Raw genomic sequence first — 17,827 nt, 5'->3', positions numbered from 1 at the left:
TGTGTGTGTGTGAGAGAGAGAGAGAGCTGGGTGTTTTGTTCAGTGTTTGTGAAGAGTGAGCAGAGAGGAAATATTGAGCAAGTGGTTTCGGTTCCGGCTGGTGCTGAAGGATGGGGTGGAGACTAGACTCAGCTCCCGCTCCCAGCCCCCGGCACTGAGCCCGGGTGTTGGGATTAAAGCTCAGGGGAGGTGGGGTGTGTTTGGGGTGGGGGGTGTGTTGGGTGGGTTTGGGGGGTGGGTTTGGTCATGGCCGCGGCCGATCTCTCATCCCTGGAGCAGCAGCTGTCCTGCTCCATCTGCCTGGAGGTGTTCAGCCACCCGGTGCAGCTGCCCTGCGGACACACCTTCTGCCTGGGCTGCATCCAGCGGAACTGGGACCGGAGCCCGCTGGCCGCCTGCCCGCACTGCAGAGCCGCCTTCGCCCCCCGGCCCTGCCTGCGGAAGAACATCGTCCTGTGCGGGATCGTGGACGAGTTCAATCGGATGGGGCAGGCGGCCAGGCTCAGCCCCGGCGGCGGGGACTCCGGCCCCGGCTCCGGCCCCAGCGGCTCCCGCATCCCGTGCGACTCCTGCGGGCTCCCGGCGGCGGCCAAGTCCTGCTGGACCTGCCTGGCCACCTTGTGCCAAGCCCACCTCCGGCCCCACTACCAGGAGGCGACCTTCCGCCACCACCAGCTGACCGAGCCGGTCAGGGGTCTGGGCCGCCGGCGGTGCGGGGACCACGGCAAACTGCTGGACTTCTACTGCCGGACCGACCAGAGGTGCGTCTGCGGCTTGTGCATCCTGCACGGCCACCGCGATCACCGGGTCATCCCCCTGGAGGAGGAGAGCACCCAGAAAAAGGTAAAACTCTAACCCACAGAGAACACACCTGTACAACAACAACCTCCATCTGTATAACGCCTTTAACACACAGAGAGAACACACCTGTACAACAACAACCTCAATCTGTATAACGCCTCTAACACAGAGAGAGAGAGAACACACCTGTACAACAACAACCTCCATCTGTATAACGCCTCTAACACAGAGAGAGAGAGAGAGAACACACCTGTACAACAACAACCTCCATCTGTATAACGCCTCTAACACAGAGAGAGAGAACACACCTGTACAACAACAACCTCCATCTGTATAACGCCTCTAACACAGAGAGAGAGAGAACACACCTGTACAACAACAACCTCCATCTGTATAACGCCTCTAACACAGAGAGAGAGAACACACCTGTACAACAACAACCTCAATCTGTATAACGCCTTTAACACACACAGAGAGAACACACCTGTACAACAACAACCTCAATCTGTATAACGCCTCTAACACAGAGAGAGAGAGAGAACACACCTGTACAACAACAACCTCAATCTGCATAACACCTTTAACACAGAGAGAGAACACACCTGTACAACAACAACCTCAATCTGTATAACGCCTCTAACACACAGAGAGAGAACACACCTGTACAACAACAACTTAAATCTGTATAACGCCTTTAACAGAGAGAGAGAGAGAGAACACACCTGTACAACAACAACTTCAATCTGTATAACGCCTTTAACACAGAGAGAGAGAGAGAGAAAACACACCTGTACAACAACAACCTCAATCTGTATAACGCCTTTAACACACAGAGAGAGAGAGAGAGAAAACACACCTGTACAACAACAACTTCAATCTGTATAACGCCTCTAACACAGAGAGAGAGAGAGAGAACACACCTGTACAACAACAACTTCAATCTGTATAACGCCTCTAACACAGAGAGAACACACCTGTACAACAACAACTTCAATCTGTATAACGCCTCTAACACAGAGAGAGAGAGAACACACCTGTACAACAACAACCTCCATCTGTATAACGCCTTTAACACACAGAGAGAACACACCTGTACAACAACAACCTCAATCTGTATAACGCCTTTAACACACACAGAGAGAACACACCTGTACAATAACAACCTCAATCTGTATAACGCCTTTAACACACACAGAGAGAGAACACACCTGTACAACAACAACTTCAATCTGTATAACGCCTTTAACAGAGAGAGAGAGAGAGAACACACCTGTACAACAACAACTTCAATCTGTATAACGCCTTTAACACAGAGAGAGAGAGAGAGAACACACCTGTACAACAACAACCTCAATCTGTATAACGCCTTTAACACACAGAGAGAGAGAGAGAGAAAACACACCTATACAACAACAACTTCAATCTGTATAACGCCTCTAACACAGAGAGAGAGAGAACACACCTGTACAACAACAACTTCAATCTGTATAACGCCTCTAACACAGAGAGAACACACCTGTACAACAACAACTTCAATCTGTATAACGCCTCTAACACAGAGAGAGAGAGAGAACACACCTGTACAACAACAACCTCCATCTGTATAACGCCTTTAACACACAGAGAGAACACACCTGTACAACAACAACCTCCATCTGTATAACGCCTCTAACACAGAGAGAGAGAGAGAGAGAGAGAACACACCTGTACAACAACAACCTCCATCTGTATAACGCCTCTAACACAGAGAGAGAGAACACACCTGTACAACAACAACCTCCATCTGTATAACGCCTCTAACACAGAGAGAGAGAGAGAGAGAACACACCTGTACAACAACAACCTCCATCTGTATAACGCCTCTAACACAGAGAGAGAGAACACACCTGTACAACAACAACCTCAATCTGTATAACGCCTTTAACACACACAGAGAGAACACACCTGTACAACAACAACCTCAATCTGTATAACGCCTCTAACACAGAGAGAGAGAGAGAACACACCTGTACAACAACAACCTCAATCTGCATAACACCTTTAACACACAGAGAGAGAACACACCTGTACAACAACAACCTCAATCTGTATAACGCCTCTAACACACAGAGAGAGAACACACCTGTACAACAACAACTTCAATCTGTATAACGCCTTTAACACACACAGAGAGAGAACACACCTGTACAACAACAACTTCAATCTGTATAACGCCTTTAACAGAGAGAGAGAGAGAACACACCTGTACAACAACAACTTCAATCTGTATAACGCCTTTAACACAGAGAGAGAGAGAGAGAACACACCTGTACAACAACAACCTCAATCTGTATAACGCCTTTAACACACAGAGAGAGAGAGAGAGAGAGAAAACACACCTGTACAACAACAACTTCAATCTGTATAACGCCTCTAACACAGAGAGAGAGAGAGAGAACACACCTGTACAACAACAACTTCAATCTGTATAACGCCTCTAACACAGAGAGAACACACCTGTACAACAACAACTTCAATCTGTATAACGCCTCTAACACAGAGAGAGAGAGAGAGAGAGAACACACCTGTACAACAACAACTTCAATCTGTATAACGCCTTTAACACAGAGAGAGAGAGAGAGAGAGAGAGAGAACACACCTGTACAACAACAACTTCAATCTGTATAACGCCTCTAACACAGAGAGAGAGAGAACACACCTGTACAACAACAACTTCAATCTGTATAACGCCTTTAACACAGAGAGAGAGAGAGAGAGAGAGAGAACACACCTGTACAACAACAACTTCAATCTGTATAACACCTCTAACGTAATCAAATGCACCTAGGCACTTCGCAGTTAAAGGGGAGCAAGAGCCCGTTGATCAATCTTTGACAGGATAATATTTTTTTCCCCTTTGGTGGAGAATTTTAGAACCAGTGGACATAGATTCAAACAAAAAACTACTGCGGATGCTGGAAATCCAAAACAAAAACAGAATTACCTGGAAATTCTGGTAATTACCTGGTAATTTTCCAGGTAATTCTGTTTTTGGACATAGATTCAAGACAAGTGGCAGGAGGTTTCAGGGGTGGGGTGGGGGAAGGAACATGAGGAAGGACTTTTTTTTTACGCAGAGGGTACTGGGTGTCTGGAATTCGCTGCCCCCCCCCCCCCCCCCCCCCCCCCAAGTTGGTGGTTAGAGGCAGAAACTCTAAATTCTTTTTTATATAAAAAAAAAGCACCAGGATCTATCTGATCTGCGCCTTAAGTGCTGTCGACTGCAGGGCTAACAGCCCGGAATGCAGGAAGGCGGGATTAGAAAGGGTGTCCTCGGGCTGGCACGGACAAGATGGGCCAAATGGCCTCCTTCTGTGCTGTAACTTTTCTATGGTTCTATGGTCTGATTCTAACTCCGTGAGAGTGGGTGGGTTTTGAAGGAGCTAACGTCTCATCGTTTGTGTAAGGCGACATCAAGACTTGCATTTATATAGTGCCTTTCACAAGCACTGTATGTCTCAAAGCACGTTACAGCCAATGAAGTACTTTTGGAGTGAAGTCACTGCTGTATTGTGGGAAACACAGCAGTCAATATGTGCCCTGCAGGCCCCCCACCAACAGCAATGTAATAATGACAAAGTAATCCTTTTTTTTTGTGTGATGTTGATGGAGGGATAAATATTTGCCAGGACACCAGGGATAACTCCCCTGCTCCTCTTTGAAATAGCACCTTGGGATCCTTTACATTCACCTGAGAGGGCAGATAGGGCCTCGGTTTAACATCTCATCCGAAAATGGCACCTCTGACAGTGCAGCACACCCTCAGTACTGCACTGGATGGAGTGTCAGCCTTGATTTTCGTGCTCAAGCGCTGGAGCGGAAGCTCTGCGCCTGGAACCTTGTGAATGATAACAATAATGTATGAGCAGCCTCCATGTATTTTTTCCTGGTGGCCAATACCAGAGGGACCTGCTTCTTACGTAAGGCCATAGGGCCCAAGAGTTGGATCCTGACCTAGTGCACCAAATATTCTGGGGTGGCAGGCTGCAGGGTGAACAATGAATGCTTAAGGAATGCACAAGAAATGACATGGGATCGCACTGTGCAGTGCTGATCTCTCCGGCTGATGCCAAATGCCACACTCAACGGATTGTATGATCTCGGCTAAATGCTTCAGACTCAATGATAAAATGATTCAGCAGTGCAGACACAGAGAAGCTATTTCCTCCGGTGAGGTGATCAGGAACAAAAGGTTACAATCTGAGAATTATACTTTGGCCATTCAGGATTGAAGTCAGAGTTTAATGTGGGTGACCGGGGTCTCATTGACTGGTTGGAGGACCGATAGGAGCTCTGTTTCGCTACCTTGGGGAAGGCCTGAACAGATTAAGTGCCTGCAGCCACTTAACTGACCAGAGTCGGGTGTCCAAGGGTAATTAGGACCCCAGTGGTGGAAATCCAGCCCATCAGAGGCCAGTAGGTCTCCATTGTTGGCAGTGCCACTGGGTGCAGTGGTTGCTGCCGGTAATCCTCTAAGTACTTCGCCAGGGATTGTTGCTGGATCCCTGGACACAGGAGAGTGGGGTGGGATGGGTGGCGTGTGGAGGGGGTTGTCAGAGAGGTGGCGGGGGGGTGGGGTTGACTTTCAGAGGTTGACAGATTATTATCGGGTAAGGGTGTGAACAATTTACAATCTATATTCATGACTTAGATGAAGGGATTGAGTGTATTGGAGCCAAATGTGCTGAGGATATGAAGATAGGTAGGAAAGCAAGTTGTGAGGAGGATACAAAGGGCGGAATCTTCCGGTCTCACCTGCAGCGGGGAAGCATGGCGGGCGGGGGATCTTAATTTGACGGGAGGAAAAAAAATTCAGTTTCCCGACGGCGGGATGGAAATGTTGGATTTTTACTCTCGGGACTAAAAAGGCGGATCGAGCTCCTTGACCATGTCGGGAACCCCGTTTGCGTGCATTAGGATCGCAAGCATTCTCGTTAAAAGGCCACCTCGCCGGAATTAAGTTCCCCCCTGCCACGTTAAGTTTCCCGCCCGCGAGGAAACTAGAACGTTCACCTTTACAAGACTGTACGTAAGGGGCATGCACCCGGCATGCTTGACGCCTTCCATGACCTTGAGGCGATTTACACGCTGCTTTCAGGCTCTTGGAGACCGCTCGCAACTTCACTCATTATCGGGCGCTGGTAGCACAAAGCTGCACGGAAGGTGGAAGGTGGACCTGGGAAGCAGACTAAGGGGGTGAAAGGGGGAGGGGGGGGAAAGTGAGGGAAGGCTGTCGGAGTGCCCTTTAAATATGGCGCCTGGACCTTTGACTCCGTGAGGTAACACCGAGGATGGTGATTTCCTGCCTGTCCGCACTGTGAGATTCGCAGTGCTGCTGACGGATGCATAATGAGCTGACCAGCGCAGAAGCAAAAGCCCGATAATGTCCCTCGGTGCAGCACCGTCATATTTAACCCTGACCTTGCCCATCAGAGACGGCAGCTCAGGTAGATCGATTTAAAACTTGCAATTTATATAGCACGACCTCAGCAAAGTGCTTTACGTCCAGAGAAGTATAGCCACTGCTGAGGTGAGGCAGCCGCACAGCAAGATCCCACAAACAGCAACGCGATCATCTCATTCAGAGTTTCCTCTGGAAGCTGCTGGGTAGAGAGCTAGCAGAGAATTGGCGTAAATGTTAAAGATTGGCGCATTGGACATTGGCCTGACTTTCGAGGTTCGGTTATGTTGTTCCTTGTGCCACTTGTTTCTGAAGCGCAGTTTTAACCCAGTTTGCAGCGAATGCAAATTGAACAGGGTGTGTGTGTTTCAGAGCAGGGTCCAGAAACGTGTGAGGCTTCTCTTCCTGTAATTACCCTGTTGGGGCAGCTGAATGATTCCTTAAGTGACAGCGCGATGTGAGTTCGGAGCTCTACACACCTGCCTTTTCGTGCACAATGAACGGAATTTTACAGCCCCCGTCACAGTGGGGGCCAGGCCGAAAATGCCGTTCAAAAGTCCATTGACTTCGGTGGGACCGTAAAATCCCACCCAATGTACAGTCGCTGGGACTGGCACACACAGCCCCTGCTGCCCGCCCCCTCACCAGACACACAAATGGATGAGGTTACGGGTATTTTCCTCAGTGGTACAGGATGTGTCCAAACCTGGGGAGAAAGAGTCCGAGTTGGATTTTCCTTATTAATCCCCCAGAGTGTTTTTTAAAAAATATATGGGATGTGGGCGTCACTGCCAAGGCCAGCATTTGTCACCCATCCCTAATTGCCCTTGAACTGAGTGGCTTGCTTGGCCATTTCAGAGGGCAGTTAAGAGTCAACCACATTGCTGTGGGTCTGGAGTCACATGTAGGCCAGACTAGGATAGGACAGCAAATTTCCTCCCTAAAGGGCGTTAGTGAAACAGATGGGTTTTCACAACAGCCAGTGGTTTCCTGGTCACCATCACTGAGACTAGCTTTTAATTCTAAATTAAATGAAGCTGGAGTGATCTGGTTGGAGCGGATGATCCACTGGGGGTGGTTGTGTTAAAAAATCCTGGACGGGAAAGTTGCAGAGCCGCAGTTAATTTTGGCCAGTGGCGATGGTTTCTGAATTCCTGTTAAAATTTTAACACGAGGGAGGCTGTTTGAATGTCTCTTCACTGATGTTAAAAATATGCCACAGAAGGCTAGGTATATGTCCACCTTGAAACCTCTTTGCTTCAACTGTAGCATCAACCACAAGCCTTTCATCTGTAAGTTAACTGAGTCTCATTTATAATTGTGTCTGATGCTGTAGTTTTTAACCTTAATTTTAAACGGGTGCTATCTTTGTGTCATGATGTAAATGGTGTTTATAAAAGGTACCATTTCACACCTGCTCCATATAGCTTTACTACTACAGGTCGGCCTTCAAACTTCTTCGTTGAACTATTGCCCTTTGTTGCAAAGTGAGTTCACTTCATATTTGCATCAAAATAGCAGTTACTGCCTTCCTACGTTATAACGATGACTACACTTCTAAGCTACCTCCTTGGCTGTAAAGTGCTTTTGTCCTGATCAATGTTCCCTCTAAATTTTTTTTTCAGGTGCACAGGTGATTTATTTAAGGGTGCAGCCTCTTTAATTGTTTATTTTGCGACCGCGCGTTTATGGTAACTTGGGTCTGACTTGTCCGGCCTGTGCAGGGACCTTTGGGGGACTTGACGCTTAGAGGGAACATTGCTCCAGAGTTCGAGAAAGATGCTATCTAAATTCAAATTCTTTAACTTTTTAAATCTGGAGTCTGGGCCCAACCTGGCACAATAGGGAAGCAGAGCGAGGCATCCTGCAGGAGTGAGTCTTGCTTCACTCCACCTCTGAATCCTTGACTCTGCATTGACACTCGACATGATCTGAATGTGCTCCACGCAGATGAAAGACGTGGAGGGTGAATGCAGCCTCTTGTAAATAGGTCTGTTGTGATTTAAGCGGGTAACTGAGATCCTGTTATTTTAACATAAGATTGAGTAAACATTTTAAATGCTGTTTTGTGTATGTTGTGTACTCTATAAAGAAACTTCTTCAGGAAGAAAAAATAAGAAGGCAAAGTCAGATTGAAGAAATTAATACAGCAATTAATAAGCTCAAAGAGAATGTCACTTCTATCAAAGTGAGTACCATTTCCATCCTCTTTGGAAATAATTCTAACAGTTTTCCTGCTCCTTGTTTCAGTTCTGTTTAAATCTGTAAACCTTCCCTTTCATCGTCTAGAAAACAACATTGCAGGTGAGGTCTGACATCGATAAGCACTTTGGTGACCTGATCAACTGTATTAAAGAATCGCAGAGCATTGCAACAAACATTATCGAGAGTGAGGAGGCTGTTGCCTTGGCCCAAGCTGATAGCATCCAGAGCTGGCTGAGCCAGAGGTGCAGCGGACTGACCAGGAAGAGCGATGAGATAGACCGGCTGTTGAAATCTGACAATATCCAGCTCTTAAAGGTAAGGCCAAGCTTTTGACCAAAGCTTTTTCCACTTTGCATGTTTGCAACACTTGAGGTTAATGTGGTCCAATGATCAGGAATGTTACTCGGGGAGTTTAGGCTTTGTGTTTACATTGAGGAAGTCCATCGCCTGTTCGAAGACTGGAGAACTAAATTAAGTTGAATTATCATATTTCTAACATTTCCAGTTCTGATGAAAAGTCATCAGCCTGAAACGTTACCTCGGTTTCTCTCTCGACAGATGCGGCCAGATTGGCTGAGCCTTTCTAGTACCTGCTGTTTTTATTTCAGATTTCCAGCATCTGCAGCATTTTATTTGTTTAAGGAGTCTTGCCTTGTTCACACACTGCAGCTGGAGCAATGGCAATGGCACGCTGCACAGTGTCACTGAGCTGTCAATCAGCTTGGGCGCAGTGCATTTTGTTGAAGTGAAGTCTGAGTTCTGGCTGTAGCAAGTGGCTCTGCTCGCCGGTGGACCCTGGATCTGATTGTTCCAAATGCCAAACCTATCCGAAAATACCCTTATCCACCATTGTCTAGAGCTCCTCTCTAATTGAAAAGACACAGATGCCTGCAGAAACTGTCCAGGCTTTCAAGGGGCAAAGGCTGCTTTTGCTGCTGTTGCAGGTGTCCTGAGCTTGTGTCCACGTTCACCCATCGATGGAAAGTCCACTTGCTGTTTATGTTACGGACAGGGAGGATCTGGGGAGGGGAATCACTCACCTTAGTGATGCACGTGACCTCTGGAAGCAGCAGAGTTTCAGTGAACCAGCGATGTAAAGGAAGCATCAGGTGGTCTCTTGGTTTTGGCGCTGTGAAGTACAGTGTTTTATATGAGGGTCTGCCTTGCTGAGGGAGATCGCTGTGACAATGTTCTGCCTCGTAGGAGTTTCATGCCCTGGAGGAGATGGAGACAGATCAGGTATTACCCACGTTGGACACGGACATCGATAAGCAGCTCTCCAGTTTGAAGAGCGTCGTTGTCGAGATGACTAAGAATATTATGCAGCAGCTGCAAGAGGCCCACACAGAGAAGCTACCCGCTATCAAAGAAAATGGTTTGTAATTTCTTGTTTTTATTCCAGTTTTTCTTCCTGTTTTCCCCTGTTCTGAAGGTGTTGCCTCTCACTGGTTTCCGTGGATACCAGTTGCCTGCTGGTGTAAGTGGAAATTCTTCATACTTGAGGCTAGTTTCTGAATGCTGGTAGGCTGTGCGATTATGAAAGGCATTACAGTCAAGCCCAATCTTATTTCCAGTGGCGCCATACACAAATACACTCTTTTGCACCCTCCCTAACAGTTCTGTGGGTGTACTTGCATCACATGGACTGCAGCGACTCACCACCACCTTCTCAAGGGCAACTAGCGATAGGCAATAAATACCGGCCTTACCAGTGATGCTCACATCCCAAAAACAAATAAAAACAAAACACACACACCATTTTGTTGAAGGTTTCCTATTTAGCTACTATTCCTTTACCCAGGGCTTCTGAGTCCAATTTTAATCCTTTTCCCTCTTTCTCTTTCCCTGCAGCCTTGCCTGACATTGGTTAACTCAGCAAAGGTTAGGATCTTTGTTATGGACTTGATTTTCCAGGCAAGGTTCTCATTAGAAACATTGAACTTTATTTACAGGCTGCAGCAGCAGTTACATGCTGCCATCAAGCTCCACAACAAGAAGAAGCACTCCCACGCTAAGGTTCCCCACGCTTGGAGCTGATTCGTTCACAGTGTCACGTAATACTATACAACACAATAAGCCTTAAAGCTACAGTCACTACATTCCTTAAAGCTACAATTACTACAATCCTCTTGCTCTATATTATCCGTGTCTAATAGATGAGATACTCATTACTTTAAACTGCCATTTCGAAGTTTGTAATACATCCAGAAAGTGGGAAAAGTAAAATGATAAATTAATAGTTTTGTGCTGTGAATATTTTAATGCTGAAAAGTGCAACATCTTTTAGCTTTGGCAAGCTGTGTTTAATCTGTGCAAACCAAAGGTCTATGTAAACTCATCACTGAACTGTGCCAAGTAACCATTTGACATGCTTTGGTATAGGTTACTGTGTATTCTTTTGTTGATCTGATGCTAACCTATTTCACAAAACATTTTGTACTTTGTGTTCCGCCCTCAATTTCTTTTTGATGAACACTATGGCAATTTGTGAAAATGGACGTGGTCAAGGTTTGAGAGTCCTGACTTATAAGTTATAACTTCTAGCTAATTCATAGCAATCGGAAAAGCCTGTCCTTTGCTTCTGAGTTTAACATGAGATTTTTTTTTTCACTATTTGGCTTACTTCAAGGTTGTTTCACCATTATTTGAATAAAATATTTTTCTCTGCTGTATTTCAGGTCCCTGGGCTAATAGTCAACATCCCAAAATACATCAGCCGTGCAGTTCAACATCTGCAGCCTCTCAGCAAAAGAGTAAGGTTTCTTTTGACTAACAATTACAATCAAAAATATTTGTCAGCTTGGCTCAGTTACTAGTACTCCTGCCACTGAGTCACCATTGTCACTCCAAACCCCGTGCTAAGACTTTAACATTGGGTTGACACGTTGGTGCTGTACTGAGGGAGTGTGGTCTTGTTTTTTTTTGGGAAGTGCCATAGTTTCATTGATATTGAAACTGAAGTCCGTGTGGCTGCTCAGGTGTAAAAGATCCCTCTATTTGATGACGAGATCGGAATTCTCCTGATATCCTGTGCAAAGCTCCTCCTGAAACCAACAATGCCTGGAGCAGATTCGCTGTTTGTGGGACCTGCTGCAAATTGGTTGCGGTTTTCGCCAGCGTCACATAGACGAAGATAGCATTTTACAGCCCAGAAACAGGCCATTCTGTCCAAATGGTCATTGCTGATGCTAATGCTGCATTCTCACCTGCTCCCATCCTACTTCATCTAAAAAACGCGAGAGACATGATCGGGAGATTTGCAGATGACACAAAAATTGGCCGTGTCGTTGATAGTGAAGAGGATAGCTGTCATCTCCAGAACGATATCGATGGTTTGGTTGAGTGGGCGGAGAAGTAGCAAATGGAATTTAATTCGGAAAAGTGAGAGGTAATGCATTTGGGGAGGGCAAGCAAAGCAAGGGAATACTCAATAAACGGGAGGATATTGAGAGGGGTTGAGGAAGTGAGAGACCTTGGAGAGCATGTCCACAGGTCCCTGAAGGTGACAGGACAGGTGGACAAGGTGGTCAAGAAAGCATATGGAATGCTTTCCTTTATTGGACGAGGTATTGAATACAAAAGCAGGCTTGTAATGATGGAAAAACAAAAACAGAATTACCTGGAAAAACTCAGCAGGTCTGGCAGCATCGGCGGAGAAGAAATCAGTTAACGTTTCGAGCCTTCATGGCCCTTCGGCAGAACTGAAGCATAGTTAGAAGAAGGGAGAAATATAAAGCCAGACCTGCTGAGTTTTTCCAGGTAATTCTGTTTTTGTTTTGGATTTCCAGCATCCGCAGTAGCTTTTAGCTTTTTGTTTTTATCTTGATGTAATGATGGAACTGTATAAAATGCTGGTTAGGCCACAGCTGGAACTTTGTGTATAGTCCTGGTCACCACATTACAGGAAGGACATAATTGCTCTAGAGAGAATGCAGAGGAGATTTACAAGAATGTTGCCAGGGCTTGAAAATTGCAGCTATGAGGAGAGATTGGATAGGCTACGGTTGTGTTCCTTAGGACAGAGGAGGCTAAGGGGTGACCTAATTGAGGTGTACAAAATTATGAAGGGGCCTAGACAGGCTAGACAGGAAAGACTTGTTTCCCCTAGCTGAGGGGTCAATTACCAGGGGGCAAAGGTTTAAGGTGATTGGTAGAAGGATTAGAGGGGACAGGAGGAAAACCTTTTTCACCCAGAGGGTGGTGGGTGTCTGGAATTCACTGCCTGAATTGGTGGTTGAGGCTGAAACATTTAATTCATTTAAAAGGTACCTGGATCTGTATCTGAAGTGCTGTAACCTGCAAGGCTATGGACCAGGTGCTGGAAAGAGGGATTGAAATGAGCGACTAGTTTCTTTTTTCTCTTTTTGACTGGGCTGAATGGCCTATTTCTGCACCGTGACTTTTCTATGGTTCTAAATCTATCAACATAGCCTTCTAATCCTTTCTCCCTCATGTACTTACCTAGCATTCCCTGACTGCACTTTAAATCCATCCTTTGGAACTTGCATGGATGTGATAAGGCGATACAGAAATGCAGTGTTTTTCCTTTGTTATTTTATAACATGCACATTTAGTCATCTGGTAGAACGGAACTTGAGTATTGCTGACTAATAATAAGAAGAATAATCGTAGCAGCCTCTACCAATCAGAGTTGACTTGCCAGCCAATCAGCACTCTCTTCTCATTCAGTATAAAGTGATCGCTTCCCCTGACATTGGTGTTTTCTTGGTGATGGTCCTGATGAGTGCAAGACAAAAAGCTTCAACAAAATGTCTTTTTTCAGCAACACTCAACATTCACATTCATGAAACTGGATTAAAATGGCTGATATTTGCGTGACTCTTGCTGGTTGACCAGTTGTGCACGTTGAAATTCACAATGACCAGATTTGAAAGATTCAAAATCTAATTTGGGGGGGGGGGTTAAAAAGTCCCTCCCAGCAAAGCTCATGCTATCTGCTCATGTTCGAGTTATTGATTGAGAATTGAGCGGATGAGAAAGGGACAGCAAGCCCTGGTCTCTTTGCCTGCAAATACCGTTGATTATAAACTCCCTTAGCTGCCTGTCGTGAAAGGGCTTGGGGCTTCCTCGAAGGAAGGTGAGGAACAAATTCTTGGTGCTGAGGTCCAAGAGCTTGTGGAGAGCAGCTATATCTGCACATCAGTTTGGAGTGCGTCTGTGCCCTCATAAATGCGTTTCCGTGTGCCTGTGACAGGACAGAACTTGGTACTCACATGAAAAAGATTTGGAAAAGGAAAAGAAGCATCTTGAATGCTTTATTTTTCACTCTCAGAAAACAGTTAAAGGATTTAAGAGTGTTTTGTGCTGTTTTAGTCATGCTATCTGCTGATTTAACTTGCTTTAGCACATATTTCTTCTTTATAATAAATGATTTGTCACTTAGTTTGAAATGTGCCGTCTATAAGTGTAACGTGATGTTTTACCACCTATGGGGCGGGGATCAAAATACAGCGTTCTGGCCAGGCTGCATCTTGAATATTAGGCCCGGTTCTGGGTGCCAGGAAGTGAGAGTAATGTTCAAGCGCTGCAGAAAAAGGGGCACAAGTCTGATTCCTGTTTTAAACAACTAGAAAGAGAGACTTGCATTTATTTAGTGTCTTTCACAACCTCAGAACATCTCGGAGCGCTTTACAGCCAACGGAGTACTTTTGAAGTGTAATTACTATTGTCATGTAGGAAACAGCAGCCAGTTTGTGCATAGCAAGCTCCCACAAACTATAATGTGATATTGACCATTTTGCGATGTTGATTGAGGGATAAATATTATCCAGGACGCCCCCCCCTGATAAAGTGCAGACGCGTCCGCTCTAACGTCAGCAAGCTGGCAATTCTGACAGTGCAGCACTCCCTCAATACTGCATTGAGGTGTCAGCCTTCAACAACAACTTGAGTTTTTAATATAGAAGCTTCAGCTGGGAAAGATGTCCCAAGATAATTCGCAGAAGGGTAAGGGGAATAAGAGAGGTTTTGAGCATAAGGAAGGACTGCAGAAACATAGCCTTCCCGCTGTGGGAGGAGATGCTTGTAGAGACAATCGGGGCGAGTGGGAAATTTGGCAGCTCCTCTATAGAGCTGAGCTGGAACTAATGAGTTAAAGGGAGGAAATCAGAAGAATCTGAGGGAGACATCAAAACTTGTGTTCCTCCTAGCCCAACAAAATGTCTTTTTTAAAGATGATTTTACTTAGCATTTCTTGAGTGGCCTGCAGTGGGGTGTTTCCCCTAATGGGGGGAGTCTAGAACTAGGGGACACAGTTTAAAAATTTGGGGTCTCCCATTTAAGACTGAGATGTGGACAGTTTTTTTTCCCCTGAGGGTCATTAGTGTTTGGAATTCTCTTCCCCAGCGAGCAGTGGAGGCTGGCTCATTGAAAAATTCAAGCTTGATTTAGGCAAATTTTTGATCGACAAGGGGAGTCGAGGGTTACGGGGGGAAGACAGGAATGTGGAGTTGAGGCCACAATTAGGTCAGCCACAATCTTACTGAATGGCGGAGCCAGCTGGAGGATCCAAGGGGGGCTCCTAATTCTCGTGTTCCTGTGATCCACTGTTTAGGCTGCTCTACACTTCGTACCCATGGGCAGAGCACGAGTGACACCATCTGGTATCTCAGAATGGTGTTGTGGCTCCTCTGTTAGCATATTGAAAAGGAGGCCTCTGTCTGAAACAAGTGAAAGCCTCCACAAAAACGGCGAGAGCAATACCCGGAGTAGGAACGGGCGAGGAGAACTGTCTTTTCTTGGATGTTGCCACCCATTCCCATTGCCCTGAGACTGGGAAAGAGTCACCAGATCTTGGAGAGGTACACAAGATTAGTTTTTGGTACAGTAAGGTAAAACCAGAATGTTTCATTAAATTAAATTGTAGGAGGAGGACATGGAGAGCACAGGTTCTATTGGTAAATTTAAGACTGATACCTGTAAGTCCATCAAAACCTAGAACAGACTTTCGGATGGAATCATGGAGGCAAAACTTTTGAATCATATAGGATGTAATTAGATGCTGCAGAGATTTTCTAATTGAATGAATTCAGACAGAACGGCCTCATTCGTTCAAACTGCTCTTGTGATCAGGAGTATACAGTGTATACCTGATACGACTTCCATTTATGAGGCAGTGGTAAAAGGGTATCAGGTGGGAGCAGAGACTTCCTACACATAATTCCCAGCAAGAATAAGGTTAAGTTTCAGTCCATGGGAATCTTGAGCCTGTCCAATGAAGGGAGCAAGTCCAGTTTTGTGAGATGCCTTGAATGTAACTTTTGGGAGAAAAGTAAATGTTTGTGACACTTGGTGTGTTAACAAAAATGACGTGGCAGCTTCACATTTAACTTGTTTTCTGTTCCAGTTGATTTCCAGCCCATATCATCTATTAGTCTTTGCAGCGCTCCTCAACCTTTAGTACCATCACTCCCTCAGGACTTTTGGCCAATTACAGCTTCTCCGATAACTGGTAAGGAATATATAATAATTGCTGAATATCACTACAATACGTCCCCATTTAACATTGACTCAGTCACAGAACAGGGTCTGTATCGCTGTTTAATGTTGTGACGTTCATGATAACATCGTTTGTCACAGACTTCCTGTTCTGTGGCTTGCACACCCCACATGCGCACGTGGCATTTTCTGCCATTTTCCGCTGCGCTGTCCACCACAGGCGGCCTCTTCTGTTGCTCCTTTCTCCCCCGGTTCTTGTACAGTGCTGTAGTCCAAGTCCCTGTGTCCACTGCCACTGCTGATGACTTCTTCAGCCGGCTCCTCTTCCCCTCTGCTCCCGCCCTCAGTCCTGAAGTCCCTCTTCCCCTGGCTCCCATTCCCCCACCCTCTGTTCTCACCTTTACAAGTTTGTTGCCAACACCAGGGATGCTTCAGCTTGTTCCCCTTCCCCCTCACTCCCGCTCCTGCTCTCAGTAAGCACCGAAGTCCCAGGACGACTTCAGCTGCTCTATGCACTGACCAACGTCTGCCACTAGATGGAGCCTGGTGACTGACACCACGTGGCTGATGAGTGTAAATTTTTAAATATTTATTTACATTTATAATGTATTTAGTTTATATTTTAATTTATTTTATTTTAAAAGTTATTTGGTTCATGAGTGTAGTAGGAATGTGCAGTACTTTCAATTTATAATGTTTTAATGATAAAGGTCCTAAAGTATCTAACTACAGCTGTAGATTGGATATTGATTGTGATGGGAAAATCTGATCTGCTTAATGTTGTTTCGCTTAAAGAGCTATTCAGGAATACAACTACAGCATTAAGTTAGAGATTATTGTATATAAAGGGGAGACGGCGGCTAGCGGTAATGTCACTGGATTAGAGTTTGAGGTTAATACTCTGGGAAAGAAAAACAGAAAATGCTGGAAAAACTCAGCAGGTCTGACAGCGTCTGTGGAGAGAGAGAAACAGAGTTAACATTTAGAGTCTGTATGACTCTTCTTCAGACCAGTCCCAGTCATACAGACTCAAAATGTTAACTCTGCTTCTCTCTCCACAGATGCTGTCAGACGTGCTGAGTTTTTATAAGACCATAAGACATAGGAGCAGAAATTAAGTCATTCGGCCCATCGAGTCTGCTCCGCCATTCAATCATGGCTGATAAGTTTCTCAACCCCATTCTCCCGCCTTCTCCCTGTAACCTTTGATCCCCTTACCAATCAAGAACCTATCTATCTCGGTCTTAAATACACTCAATGACCTGGCCTCCACAGCCTTCTGTGGCAATGAATTCCATAGATTCACCAATCTCTGGTTAAAGAAGTTTCTCCTCATCTCTGTTCTAAAAGGTCATCCCTTTACTCTGAGGCTGTGCCCTCGGGTCCCAGTCTCTCCTGCTAATGGAAACATCTTCCCCACGTCCACTCTATCCAGGCCTTTCAGTATTCTGTAAGTTTCAATCAGATCCCCCCTCATCCTTCTAAACTCCATCGAGTATAGACCCAGAGTCCTCAAACGTTCCTCTTCCAGTATTTTCTGTTTTTATTTCATATTTCCAGCATCCGTAGTATTTTGCTTTTACTGCTCTGGGAATGTGGGTTCAAATCCTACCATGGCAACTGATGGAATTTTAATTTAATTAATAAAATTTAATTAATTGAAAAGAAAATCTGGATTTGAAAGCTAGTCTCAGTAATGGTGACCATGAGGCTATCACTGATTGCTGAAAACACCAAACTGGGTCACTAATGTCCTTTAGGGAAGGAAATCTGCCATCCTTACCTGATCTGACCTACATGTGATTCCAGACTCCAGACTCGAGGGCAATTAGAGATGGGTAACAATTGTTCACCTTGACAGTGATGCTTACATCCCATGAACAAATGAAAAAAGTAAATATTAGAATGAATCTTCACACTGCT

At 45.4% G+C, this 17,827-nt stretch overlaps 1 protein-coding gene across 1 annotated transcript in view; it reads left to right on the top strand.

Moving 5' to 3' along the window:
• Positions 1 to 239: 239 nt before the first annotated feature.
• Positions 240 to 17,827, top strand: part of LOC144699616 (E3 ubiquitin/ISG15 ligase TRIM25-like) — a 33,283-nt gene continuing 15,695 nt past the window's right edge. The window contains exons 1-6 of the mRNA XM_078570682.1: positions 240 to 843; positions 8,334 to 8,429; positions 8,531 to 8,761; positions 9,650 to 9,821; positions 11,125 to 11,199; positions 15,813 to 15,917. Of these exons, the coding sequence (XP_078426808.1) occupies positions 247 to 843; positions 8,334 to 8,429; positions 8,531 to 8,761; positions 9,650 to 9,821; positions 11,125 to 11,199; positions 15,813 to 15,917 (1,276 nt within the window). The 5' untranslated portion in view covers positions 240 to 246. The remainder of the gene's footprint in view (positions 844 to 8,333; positions 8,430 to 8,530; positions 8,762 to 9,649; positions 9,822 to 11,124; positions 11,200 to 15,812; positions 15,918 to 17,827) is intronic.

This window comes from Cetorhinus maximus, chromosome 24 (genome assembly GCF_964194155.1).
Source record: "Cetorhinus maximus chromosome 24, sCetMax3.hap1.1, whole genome shotgun sequence".
Taxonomy (NCBI): domain Eukaryota; kingdom Metazoa; phylum Chordata; class Chondrichthyes; order Lamniformes; family Cetorhinidae; genus Cetorhinus; species Cetorhinus maximus.
Note: the sequence above shows the minus strand (reverse complement) of the source record. Positions and strands in the feature narration are given on the sequence as shown.